Here is a 14,423-nt window from a genome sequence, read left to right as displayed (position 1 = left end):
TCACCTGCTGATTCCTAGGGCATAAATAAAGGGATTCAACAAGGGGCTAACTGAAGTCATGAGCAGAGATATTTCCTTGTCAGAGTTTCCTCCTTTTTTTGGTGATGGATTAATGTATAAAAAGATGCAGCTTCCGTAAGAGAGAGAGACGACAATCATGTGGGAGGAACAAGTGGCAAAGGCCTTTGTCCTTTGCTGGGCAGAAGGGATCCTCAGAATGGTCCTGATGATAAATGTATAAGAAAGTGTCACCAGCACCAGAGTAACCACCAGAGTCAAAACAGCTAATAAGATGACAATTAATTCTAAAAGGCTTGTGTCTGAGCAGGCAACCTCTAGGAGAGGTCTGTAGTCACAGCAGTATTGATTCAGAACATTGGAGGCACAGAAATCCATGTGGCTTACCATGATGAAGGGTGGCAAGATACTCAAGGCTCCCCCGAGCCAGGAGCAGAACACAAGCTGGATGCAGACTCTGCTGTTCATGATGGTCAGGTAGTGCAGGGGTTTGCAGATGGCCACGTAGCGGTCATAGGACATAGAAGCCAGGAGGTAAAATTCTGTTGCCCCGAGGAGGATGGCAAAAAAATACTGAGTCAAGCAGCCATCAAAGCTGATGACTTTATTTCCTGTTGTCAAGCTGGTCAGAAATCTGGGAATAAAAATGGATGTGAAGGAAACTTCTAAGAAGGAGAAATTTCGGAGGAAGAAGTACATGGGGGTCTTGAGGTGGGGGTCTACCAGAGTGAGAATAATGATCGTCAGATTTCCCAAGACACTTAGCAGGTAGGCGAGGAACAGAAAGATGAATATCACCACCTGGAGCTCGGGTTGATTTGTGAAGCCCTGCAAGATAAATTCAGTAATTGTGGTTCGGTTTTTCATTGTGGACCTTCGGTAGATCTACAGGAAAAAAGGGAAGGACAGTGGTAAAAACTGAAGAGTTTCTCATGGTAAGAAAAAATGAAGTTAATTGCAATCAACAGAATCAGGTCATATCATCAACCCCTCTTCCAAATGGGCCCAAGCTGTCATCCCATTGTACTAGGCTTAGCTCGTTGGAAGCCCCAGGGCCCCTATGTAAGTGGCTCCATTCATACGGTTTTAATTTTTTTTGCAAGTTAATATTTTAATGAGTTAATATTTTCATGAATATTAATTGATTTAAACACAAAGACTAAAACACATCTAAAACACACACAGAAATGTGCACGGAAAATTCATACAAGAGAATAAAGATATCACAATATAAAATATTGATTTGATTCATAAAGCTTTGCCACTTCTCCTATTCCTGGGTTCTTAGCAAAGATATGTCACATAAGAATGACTCTTGTCTGTGCTTGTCCTTTCTTAGGAAATATCCATAAATTTCCTACATTTATGTATTTTTATCTGACTTTAGTTTTCTCTCATTTCTATGTTCTTAGTATCATTGTTTCTTTCTGTTTGTCTTTTCCTTTTGGGTTCCCCTTCATGTACTAACTGACACTTCATCGTGTCTGTAACTGACCCTCATCTCCTTCACAGTCTGGTTTCCTGATTTCCTTTTTAAGCAATCTGGAAATTCTCCCAATACAGATGATGCTATAGATCCCACATCCAAAGTTGAGTTTTTACTCTCTCTCTGCATTTTTTAGGATGAATGTCTAATTGGCCTTTAAGATTCTGAGACTGTTGTTTCAGGACTCTGTCGTTTTTATACTGTAAGTCTTTCCCCGTGTCCAGTATTCTGCCATCACTAAGTTGCATTGATAAACATTGTCGTATGCTTCGTGGTCACATTCAGAGTCTTCTGGGCTCCGATTTGGCACCCCACTGGGAAGGGATATTGTGGCAGTCCTAGGACACATCTCTCAGAATGGATTTTTCTCTATGCTTTAAAGAGTCCTGAATGGTACCTAGGGGTAGAGGTTGGTTATAATCTCAAACATTGGTATTTCCACTAATTTTAGAACAAAGAGACCTGGAAATTGAGACTAGTATTGTTGATTACAGTTGTCCTTTGTGGATAAATTTGTGGTCCACAGGGAAGGAAATTTTGATAGTTGTTTTTTTTTTTTTTGCCATCTTTAGCCTTATCTGATTATGAAGATTCCTGTGACAAAGGATATTTTAAGGGATCCTCTAATCCACATGCGAAGTTATTTAGAAAAATCATATATTGTCAGGTGTCATTGATATTTTCCCTCATGGCCGTACATGAATACTGAGGGGCCAAGCAAGTTTAAACTTTGATCTGGCTTTCTCAGGGTCTTTCACTCCCTGGTTGCACTCACCTATGAATTTTAACAATAGATTTGCAGTTTCTTCCAGACTTTACAGTGGTATAATTTCATGGTCTATGTCCCCAAAATGATCACATCAGTGTTTTTGGAAACTAGAAACATAAAATGCCCTCCTCTTCCAATCTGACTGCAGTGGTCTGCTAACTTTATTGATTCTAAAATCTGAACCAAAGGTGAGCGGTCACATAAGAATCTATAAATGGTTAAAAAAATCAGCTTATTTTCTATATTCTCTCTGACCATACCCTGACATGAGTTTTCATGGAAGGGCCTAACCTTACAAGGGCTACCTAAGTAAGAAAGGAAGTATTCCTTTTTATATTTCTCTAAATAAGTCAAACTGGAATTAAGTCTCAGTTCTTGAGAGATAAAGTTTTATTTAGGAGGACAGCAAACCAGAAAATTTAAGAGTAGCAGTGATAGAATGAAAAAGGAGAATCTATCAGCCTGCAAATCCCCTAGTTCTCTGATCTATAATACATTATGTTGCTGTCCTTAGAAGCCAAGATATGGACTTCTCTGCAGATTCCATGTTAGCCAGGATGACCCGTGACCCAGAATTTATCTGTTCCTTTCAGAGTAGGCACATGGGGATCAATTTCCTGACGAACTAAAGGTGCCCTGTGGACTCAAGTTCAGAAGGTGCTAATGAACATCAGTTGTTGATAACATTGTAAGCGAGTTGTAGATACTTATCTGAGAGAAGAAGAGTCAGGAAGACTATGTTAAAAGTACAATGAGAAATATCAAATTATGACACTATACATCTTAAAGTCACACAATGTTATATGTCAATTATTTTCAATAAACCTGGAGAAAAGAGAAAAAAAAAAGTACAATGAGAGAATCAGCTACAGCTTAAATCTGAAAGAGAATTTGAAAGCAATGGGGTGAGAACTTTGAGGATGTTTAGAATAATTATGACTTGGTCATCACCGAAATTGAATTGTTGCCCCAATTGGAGGGTTATCAAAGAGCCCAACATTCTCAAGATAGACTATAAATTATTTTTGTAAAATCCACGAAATCAGAGGTCCAGTCATTTGCAGGGAGCTGAGTGGCCCTGCAAAGTACTTGCAAATTCATCAGAAACCAAGCTGTCTCTCCAATTATGATTAAGTCATTCATCCATTATCTACCCCAAAGTATAAACAAATATTATCTTACTTTCTTGTCCATTCCTTTCTTCTGGTTCATCATTTGATATTAGAAGAATAAAGTACAAAGATTATACTCAAAAAGGAGAAAACATGTGGCTTAAAAACTTTGTTTTGGATAAAGATTGTGTTTTCAGAAGTTTCAAAAGATAAAAAAAAATCAGTGGTAATACTAACACCAGGAATATTAACAGCAAGACCAATGAGCACAATGTGAATAACTATACTTATTAAGTACTTTCTTGAACATGCGTCCTCTTGGATATTAGATTTGTTTTTACTGAGCCACCACAGGAACTCTGAGCCTGGTCTTATTTTTATCTACATTTACACATAAAAAAATTTCAGCAAATAAGATTGCTTACATTTACAACTTTATCATCTAAGTACAGATCCTTAGACAATATCGTTTAGCGCTGCCTGTTTTCAAACTTTATAAAAACTTTATAAAAATGGAATTACATTGTATATATTCTTTCCTGTCTTGCTTCTTTCATTCAGTTTTAGGATTTAATATTCATCTCATTATAGTATTCCATTTTTGAACTTGCCACACTTCATTCATGCAGTTGATAGGGATGTAGTTTTCATTTGGGGGGAAATATGAAATAAGCAGCTTTACTGACACATATCTGAAATTTTCTCTTTGAAATATATCCAGGAGTGGAACTGCTAGGTTATTGGCTATACATGATTTCAACTTTCCTAGTAATGCCAAACTGACTTCAACGTGGCTGAATCCTTTACGATATCACCACCTCTCGTGTATCCAATTGCTCTCGGCTCTGTGGCCTCCTTACTTGGCACTTGATCGTCACTGTTACCTGGCTGACTGGTGTGCAGTGGAACTCACGTGCTCTTTGCTTTCCTGTGATCATTAGCGTAGGCGAGGAATGTTCTATACCCACATTGGCCATTTATATTTCTTTTTTTTGAAGTTCCTGTTGCAGTCTCTTGTCCACTTTTTCACTGGGTTGTCTGTCTTTTTCCTATTGATATGTTGGGATTCTTTATATAGTCTGAATATAATTGCTTTTGGGGCCATGTGAGTTGCAGATATTTTCTCTTTTTCACTCTCTTAACGGTGGGTTCTGTTTGGTGAACAGATTCTTAATTTTAAAGCAGTTCAGTTCATCAGTTTGTTTCATCTGATTTCAGAAATTCTTTTCTACCCCAGAGCCATGAAAATATTCTCCTATTATCATCATTCTTAAATTTTTTGCCTTTCAGGTATATGTCAATAGTTCATTTGGAATTGACTTCTCCTGTAATTCACATCCGATTTCACTTTTCCCCACATAGACATTGAATATTTCTGGTACTGTTTGTTGTTAAGACTGTCCTTTCCCCATTGCAACGATATCTTTACCATAAGTTAAGGCCTCACATATACATGAATCAGTTTCTAGGATCAATTATATTCCATCAGTCTATTTGTATTCCTGCAACAATAATGTGCTGTCTTTTTTTTAAATTTATTTTTTATTGTAATTTCCCCCAACACTTTTTTTTTATTCCCACTGTATATCATGGGAACCCAGTTACACATACATGTATACATAATTTTTTTTTCTCCCATTGTCATGCTGCCTTGTATGTATCTAGACATAGTTCTCAGTGCTACACAGCAGGATCTCATTGTTAATCCATTCCAAAAGCAATAGTTTGCATCCATTAACCCAAAGCTCCCAATCCCTCCCACTCCCTCCCCCTCCCCCAGGGCAACCACAAGTCTATTCTCCAAGTCCCTGATTTTCTTTTCTGTGGAAATGTTCCTTTGTGCTGTATATTAGATACCAGATATGAGTGATAGCATATGGTATTTTTCTTTCTCTTTCTGACTTACTTCACTCAGGAGGAGAATCTCTAGTTGCATCCATGTTGCTGCAAATGGCATTATTTTGTTCTTTTTTATGGCTGAGTAGTATTGATCAACAAATTCAGAAAAGTAGCAGGATATAAGATTAACATTCAGAAATCAGTAGCACTTCTGAATACTAACAATGAAACTTGAGAAAAGGAATACAAAAACACAATGCCTTTTAAAATTGCACCCCAAAAAATCAAATACCTGGGAATACACCTGACCAAGGAGGCAAGGGACCTATATGCTGAGAACTATAAAACAATTAATCAAGGAAATTAAAGAAGATGCATAGAAATGGAAAGATACTCCATGTTCCTAGATTGGAAAAATTAATATTGTAAAAATGACCATACTACCCAAAGCAATCTATAGATTCAATGCAATCCCTATCAAACTACCCATAACATTTTTCATAGAACTAGAACAAACAATCCAAAAATTTATATGGAACCACAAAAAAAGACAGAATTGCCAAAATAATGTGCTGTCTTAATTGACATAGTTTTAGAATAATTATTGACTTCTGGTAGAATAATTTCCTTCATTTTGTTATCCTTCTTTTAGAGTGTGTCATTCTTTTTTGTCCTTTGTAACTAACCAGAAATTTTTCTTTTTTTATCAGAAATGTTTCTTATCAATTTTACAAAAAAAGAATTGGAATTTTTATTGAGATTGCACTGAATCTATTATAAACTTGTGAAAATTGTTATATTTAAGACATTAAAATTTCTAGCTCATAATTGTGGTATGATACATCTCTCCATATATTTAGATCTTTAAAATATCTCCAAATAAGAGTTCCTTGGTGGCCTAAAGGTTAAGAATTCACTGCCGTGGCTCAGTTCCATCCCTGACCCAGGAACTTCCGCATGCCGTGGGCATGGCCAAAAAAACCTCCAAATAAAAATTTATATTTTTCTCCAAGAAATCTTGTGTATATTTATTCATAACTAGTTCATTTTTAAATGGTATCTCTTTTGCAGTTTCATCTTCTGCTGGTTTGTTTTGGTATATAGATATGTCATTGATAGAAAATACACTAACTTTAAATTGAAACTGGTATTAAAATTCTAATACTATTCTACTGTTGGGTGTTTAATATTTATCTTTATTAATTTTTATCCTGAGTATACCCATGGAGTGCTCTAGATCAGAGACGGATATCTTATTAATTACCTCTCAATAAATACTAAATATTTTGGATCCCCTCACCTTAGGTCTTATCACTGGGCAGCATGATGACAGCCAAGCCAGACATCCTATGTAAGGAGCCGTACATCCATCGGCAAAGGATGAGGAAAAATGATTCTTTTCTTATAAGGGGAAAGGAGGCAACTGTCCTCTCCCTTCCAGAAAGGGTCTTCTCTTTCCTCCAGGCACTTGGAAGGTAAATAAAATATCTCCAAGAGGTAGACCCATGCAAGTCTTAGATTTCACAATGTAGAGATGTTTCCAAGTTCCTGAGTTTCATTCTTCCTTGGTTTGTGAATAATTAGGGAGATAGTCCTAGTTTTCTGGGCACCTTGGGACCAATCTCGGGACCTTGCTCTTGGCTGTAACATCTGACTCCCTAGGGGAGATAATAAAAAAATTATTATCTTTTTGGACCAGAGCAATTAACTAGATAAATGGCTATAAACCCAGTTCTTAAGACAGGTGAAGAGTCTTGGCCTTTTATAGGAAACATAAAAAAAATCTATAGCCTTTTATAGGAAACATTAAAAAAATCTATGGCCTTTTATAGTAAACATAAAAAAATATAGGGAAAATTTATACTCCAGCCTTTATCTTTATGCTCTTCTAGATTCATATATATCTGTTTTTCACTCTACTCTTTCTTTTCCTTCCTTTTCTTTTTTCTTTTCTTTTTTCCTTTCTTTTCTCTTCTTTTCTTTTTATAGCAGCTCCTGTGGCATATGGAAATTCCTGGGCCAAGGGTCCAATCAGAGCTGCAGCCGAAGGCCTATGCCACAGCCACGGCAACATCAAATCTGAGCTGAATCTGCAATCTGTGCAGCAGCAAGGGCAAATCTGTAATCCACTGAGCGAGACCAGGGATTGAACCCTCATCCTTACAGAGACAACGTTGGGTCCTTAACCCACTGAACCACAATGGGAACTCTCTAATGTTTCTTGATGAAAAGAACCTTCCTAATTGTAAAGCAGTTCAATTTCCCAGTCTTTTTTTGGTTAATGATTAATGCTTTCTGTTTTTAGTTTAAGAAATATTCTTCATCCCAAGATCATGGAAATACTCTGCTAATTTTCATCTAGAAACTTTATGATTTTTCTCTTCACATTTTTTTAGGTTCAGGTTTGTCTATTAAGGAGAATGCATTGAGGTGTTATGATTAATCACCACACTATGTTTTCTAGAGATACAGTCATCAATATCAAAGTGGCCAGCAAGCAGGTGCATGACAGAAAACATCCTAGAAGGAAACACAAGACACATCTAGAAGGAAATAAATCTGTGCATTTGACTTCAAAAATAATTTTCCTAAAAAAAGCAGCTTTATTAAAGTATAATTGATATACAAAAATGTATGGATTTAATATATACAATTTGATGACTTTGGACATATACACACACCCATGAAACCATCATCCCTGATGTTCCTGGGAGATTTGGGACTCAAATCAGGACATACCAGCCAGTAAAAGAGGAATAGCTGAGCAGCAATATAATGGTAAGATGATGCTGCTTACATTTCCTGGTTCTATAACTAGTAATAGGCATATTGTTTTAAATATTTACAGCAAAGCTTTGGCCTTGTATTTCTGGGACTAGATTGAGCAAAAAAGGATTATTAATACATGTACTAATAGTAGGCACTAAATGTAACAGAATGGGGTTGTGATATATAAAACCATGACTAACATACCAAGAGCGAAAAATAAAATAGAGCTAGGGAATTTATTTACAATGTGTCATTCTGAACTCAGTAGTCCTTTAGTTCTTTGCCACAGCTGCAATGCTTTTGATCATGTCTTTGAAAGCTTGTACCACTTGCTTGTTCCTCAGAGTATAAATGAAGGGACTCATTACCGGTGCCACCGAGGTGGTAAGCACTGACACAACCTTATTCATAGCTCCCCCTTCTTTTGCAGATGGTTTAATATAGATGAAAATTCAGCTTCCATAAGTGATAGAAACCACAATTGCATGGGAAGAACAGGTAGAAAAAGCCTTTTTCCTTTGCTGGGCAGAAGGAAATCTGAGAATGGTCCTGATGATGTAGGTGTAGGACAGAATTACACACACCAAGGTGAACAGGAGGGTCAGCACAGCCAGGACCAAGACAAATCGCTCTACGAGGACCGTGTCTGAGCAGGTAATCTTCAGGATGGGAGCAGCATCACAGCCAAAGTGATCGATGACATTCGAGTCTCAAAACTCGAGGTCCAAGCCCATTACATAGGGCGGGAGGACGATGATCAGAGCAATCACGTAGCAGCCAAGAAGGAACCTGATGCAGACTGTGCTGCTCATGATGGTGGTGTAATGCAGGGGTTTGCAGATGGCCACGTAGCGGTCATAGGACATGGCAGTCAGGAGAAAAAACTCGGTCACACCCAGCACGATAACAAAAAATAATTGAGTGGCGCATGCATTGTAGGTAACAGTATTGTCCCCTGATGCCATTGTGTAGAGGAATCTGGGAATGCAGACAGTTGTGAAGGACACTTCCAAGATGGAGATATTCCGGAGGAAAAAATACATGGGTGTTTTGAGTTGGGAATCTACCAAGGTGAGAGTGATGATGGTCAGGTTCCCAACAACACTCAACAGGTAGGTTAGAAACAAAAAGATGAAAAGCAGAATCTGTAGATTTGGGTCATCTGTAAGTCCCACTAGGATGAATGTTATTGCTGTGGAATTTTTCATCCCTGATTCCTGACTGTGGCTAAGTCTGTGTGGAAAAAAAAGAGAGAGAGAAATTAGATCAGAGAAAGAGATGATTGCACTATATACTGGTCATTAATTAGAATGAAATGAAAATATTAGCTAAGCCAAGATTTTATTTTATTTACCTGTTAATCAAGAATGCTATTGGAGTGGCAGTTAATTGATAGTTAATTATTTATTGCTGGTGGACTTCCACTCCTGAGCATTACACTGGATGCCAGCCAGAAGTCTTATTAAAGATTCTTATTACTATATTGATATAGTATTAATTCAATAGTAGAGGGATTATTTGATTAACAACCTCATGGAAATGAAGCCAAATTATACTATCTATGTTAATGAATGGAAAAACACTATCATAAAAACATGCATGGTTTGGAGTTCCCCTGTGGTGCAGTAGATTAAGGATCTGGCATTGTCACTGCTGTGGCTCAGGTTGCTGCTGCAGCTCGAGTTCTATCACTGGTCCAGGAACTTCCATATGCCAGAGCATGGCCAAAGCAAAATATGCATGGTTTGTAATTTCATGAAAATAATACCTTAAAGTGTGCTCATCATCTTGGTCCCATGTGAGATGCAGGGGTGATTATAGTTAAGGTTGTGAAGTTAAAATTTATCTCCTCTTAGCCTCTGCTTCCTAGCTTGTGATGGTAATACACACTCTCCTTTAAAGCACCTCTCACCTATCTGCACAAAAGCACTCTCGTAAGCCTGTTTTAAAAACAGAGCCAGAGTAATTTTTCATAACCTTCCATGAGATCCATTTCTCTGTTTAAAACACTCTCTGGAGTTCCATTTCCCTTGGAATAAAATGCAAACTCCTTACTCTGATTTAAAAGCTCATGATCTCACTGCCATGAAAGTCTCCTACTCTGTCTCTTGCTTATCCAGCTGTACTGGTCTCCTTGAAGATGCCTAGTTTTTTCCACCCCAGGTCTTCTGCAATGTTTTCTCCCTCCTAGAAACGCTATTTGCATTCTTGCATGGATGGATCTTATTTTTCAAGTGCCAACTTTATTATAACCCTTTGGAGATGTGTTTCTGGAGAAGCCTATCTGTGTTCTTTCTACCTCCAAAGTGATGAGCACATTCTCTGTTCATATCTTTTATAATAATTTGTAATTATGGATTCATTTACTTTTTACCTTCATCCGCTGCTCAAGAGCAAGCTCCATGAGGACTCAGGCTTATCTGTTTTGTCCACCACTGTAAATACAGGACTAAATTTTTACCTGGCACATAGCAGATAATCAATCTCTTTTTCTTGAGTAAATGAGACCAGGCATTTTGTCTTTGATAACTGATTGACTAATTCTATTTAAATGTGTAATTGAGGAGTTCCCGTTGTGGCGCAGTGGTTAACGAATCTGACTAGGAACCATGAGGTTGCGGGTTCGGTCCCTGCCCTTGCCCAGTGGGTTAACGATCCGGCGTTGTGGTGAGCTGTGGTGTAGGTTGCAGACTCGGCTCGGATCCCACGTTGCTGTGGCTCTGGTGTAGGCCAGTGGCTACAGCTCCGATTCGACCCCTAGCCTGGGAACCTCCATATGCCGAGGGAGCGGCCCAAAGAAATAGCATAAGACAAAAAAATAAAAATAAAAAATAATAATAATAAAAAATAAAAATAAATGTGTAATTGAAAAGGTACATCTTTGGTCTATTTACACTTTATATTTTCAATTAAGGGCCTCAGTATATTGAGGAAATTTTTATTTTTTATATTTTTGCTTTTTTAGGGCCGCACCTGGAGCATATGGAAATTCCCAGGCCAGGGGTCTAATCACAGCAATGCGGGATCCAAGCTGCGTCTGCGACCTACACCACAGCTCATGGCAATGCGGGATCCCTAACCCAGTGAGCAAGCCCAGGGATCGAACCCGTATCCTCATGGATCCTAGTCGGGTTCGTTAACTGCTAGGCCACAAAGGGAACTCCTGAGGCAATTTTAGAAATCAGAAGAATAAATGGTTGCTTTTAGCTGCAATTCCCCATAATGATACTGGGTAATTTCATTTCTACCTAAGAGTAAATGAGAACTAATCTTTTAAAGCTAGTTGGGGATAAGAGCGGTGTCCTGGAGGGAGGACTGTAGATGACAGAGGCGGCCTAGAAGTAAGGTCTCCATTTTTGTTCATCTCTTAGCCCCGTTTTCTCAGAAGGAGCTTGGCGGAGGCCAGTGAAGACCCAGCTCTTAGGTCGCCTCTGAGCCCATCTGGGTTAGTTAGAAGAGGTAGGCGTTAAGCATGTGGATTCTGGAATAAGATAGGCACCAGGGCTTGATATTTGGGTCCAAACCATGGCCATGAAACCTCGGGAAGTTCAGGAATGGGCTCTGTTTCCTAGTCTGTGACATGCAAATAATAGCTGTGTGTTCTTCATGGGTTAGTATAAAGATTACATACAGTAATTCTTTTAGGCTCTTAGCATCCTTCCTGGAATAGGACAGACATTAAATATGTTCTATTTCCTATTTCTCTTTCTTCCCCCAGGACCTGCTGCCTCTCCCTGTATGAACAGGGTTCGCCTACTGTCTCACACTTTCTCTTACCTTAGATTTGGGCTCCTCTCCTTGCTACGTTCCGTATATGTATTTTAAGTTTTCTGCTATCTTTGAACTTAAATTCAAAATTATAAGGTGCTCTTACATTTGAAAAAAACCTGACATTTGTTGAAACGTCTGTTCTTCATGGATGTAATTCAGCTGCATTCAATACAACATGTGACTTCATCCCCTGAATTTCTTTTACATTTATAATCTACACTGTTCGTACTTTCTAATTTGATTCCCTGCCCAAATCTCTTAGTTTGAACATTGTTCCTTGGGATATTCACTTCATATCCTCTCGGTCACCACAGTCGTAGTCTCTCCTGAGCTTATTACTGTAGGGTCTTCTGCTTCTTTCATCCCCTTGCCTTACTTGAGAACTTCCTTGCAATTCTCCCCACTAATTTATAAGAAATCTCTTTTATGCCCTGTATGCGCCATCTGATGCTTTCTCTTTGAACTATTTTAAAGGAACAAGAAAGAAAAAAAAAAAGCTAAGTCAAATGGGTGCCAGGTTACTATAAATAAAACGATTCAAGCCTTAAGAGAGCTCTATCAATTGAGAGATGTAATGCACCTTAATAATTATTTTCGCCTAGCCCCTAAGTTGAAAGGTAGAAATCAGAGGATGAGCAGTCACCAGGCTTTTTAGGAGTAAGGTCTAGGGAAGAATCAAGCTTTCCTCAGTCTGATTTCCATGGTTTTTCCCACTCTTCCAAATTAGGAGAGAGTTTTAGGAATTTTTTCTTGGTTTCCCTGGTTTCTAGGAAGTTTGCCACATCTAATGTGCTTCCTTATCTTCCCGGAGCACCCAGACAATTCTAGTTGTTTCCTTAGTCTCTATTTTACTTTGGGGAAAATTTACCGTCAGTGCTATAGGAGATCTGGAAAATAAATTCACCTAATGCCTTAGAAGCTGAGAATCATATTTATGTTACTCACTTCAGGTATAGTTATGTTTTTAATTGAAGAATAAAACCCTAATGAAGAAACTTCTGGGATAAGAATAGGTTTTTAATGGAGACACTAGGGCCAAGTTTCCTCTTTCAGGTGTATTCAATTTAATTCACAAACCTCTCCAAGGAAGGTAATAATAGGTAACATTTCTAAGGCAGATACTAAATGTTACTTATTATGTTTAACCTTTAGATCACCTCATTTAATTCTCAAATCAACTCTCTGAGGCTGGTTGTAAATTAGTCCTCATGTTGGAACTGAGGAAACCAAGATCCAGAAATATTTAGAACTGTGCCCGAAGTCATTGACTTGGACGTAGTAAAGCAAGAGTCTGGATCCAAGTAGCCTGACTGCAGAATGCCAACTCATAACTATTACAGAACACTCCCTTCTCCACTATTTATTTGCCTGATTTATTTATGCTCTTTTTTATTTTGAGAAAATGACCGACATTGTCTTTCTGATGCTATATGTCAAGTAACCTTCTGGGAATGAAGTGGATCAATGCAGGGGTTGTGGTAGAGAGATAGATGGTCTTCAACAATAATAATTACATTTGTAGAAACTGGAAAGTTTCCCATTTGCAGTCATTATCTCTAGGGCTTCCAATTTCTCTCATCACTGGCATGGGACAGGATCTTCCTAGGAGACCTCAATTTGTTTGGAACATGAATGGTTTTCTCTTGGATGTTTCAGCATATTTCCTATGATGATCTTGAGGTGAGTTTCCCCTGAGATTGGGGAAAGGTGGCTCTTCTCTTCCCAGCGAGTGTGCAGTATCGTTTTCAAAAATGTGCTCAGATCACACTTCAGAGCCTTCTGTCCCTGGATTTATGGACACGAGTCTAACTTGAATGTGTAATAAATGGCTAGTCTGTTAACTGCTTTCTTCTCAAATACGGTGAAATGACTCAGGGAATGACCACACCAGACGAGATGTTGAAATTGAGTAGCATTCCTATTATCCTTCCTTATCTTCTGACCTGGATTCCCACACATGGTGTCTACCAAGCTCTCCTCCACCTGGGCTAAGCCCCATGCACCCATAACATTCTGTCTTTGGTCCTTGCAAAAATCCATTGGTAGCATAGTCTCATCTGGAACATTTTGGGTAAACTCATGCAGAATAGCATATGAGAGTTCATTGATGTATTGTGGTGGCTTACTAACAACTCATTGCTTTATTCTTCAAGTATGCTTTCTGGTACTGCTTGTTAAATATTGGGGAATCTCTCTAATGGTAGATATTCAAGTTGTGTAGCAAAAAAGAAACATTAGGGAAGCATTGTTGCTGGATTAGGAGAACAGGAAGACTTTCCCTGGATCCCATGCACGGACGACCATTTTCTTCTCCTAAAAATTTACTGTCTTATCCTTGGAATTTTTCCAGAGAACATCTTTCTGAAGTCTTACTAAAATTCAAATGTCATTAGTTAGAGAATAGAGTAACATCTGGGTATCACGATTGATTCCTATTGTGAAACAATCTTCCTGATTATTCAGCACCCAAGTTCTGTAACACGTAGGTCAAAGCCTTCTGCCCTGTAACTTTGAACTACTTGGGTTTTGGAGGGTGAGCAACTGGTATGACTAAGTAAATCATACTCACCTTTCAGCTTGCTGCTCATGGCTTCTGTGAGCAATTTAACCACAAAGATCCTTAGGATAACTCAGAACTGAGAAGAGATCGTTAGCGATG

At 38.3% G+C, this 14,423-nt stretch overlaps 1 protein-coding gene and 1 pseudogene across 1 annotated transcript; both read right to left on the bottom strand.

The window, feature by feature from the left end:
• LOC125131838 (olfactory receptor 6C4-like) lies at positions 1–885 on the bottom strand. The gene has a single exon (XM_047788595.1). The coding sequence runs from the start codon at positions 883–885 to the stop codon at positions 1–3; it is 885 nt and encodes a 294-aa protein (XP_047644551.1).
• Positions 886–8,265: 7,380 nt separating this feature from the next.
• On the bottom strand, positions 8,266–9,201 carry LOC125130482 (olfactory receptor 6C2-like; annotated as a pseudogene).
• Between the last annotated feature and the right edge of the window lie 5,222 nt (positions 9,202–14,423).

This window comes from Phacochoerus africanus, chromosome 7 (genome assembly GCF_016906955.1).
Source record: "Phacochoerus africanus isolate WHEZ1 chromosome 7, ROS_Pafr_v1, whole genome shotgun sequence".
Taxonomy (NCBI): domain Eukaryota; kingdom Metazoa; phylum Chordata; class Mammalia; order Artiodactyla; family Suidae; genus Phacochoerus; species Phacochoerus africanus.
The sequence above is the reverse complement of the archived record's forward strand: the minus strand, read 5'-3'. Positions and strand labels throughout refer to the sequence as shown.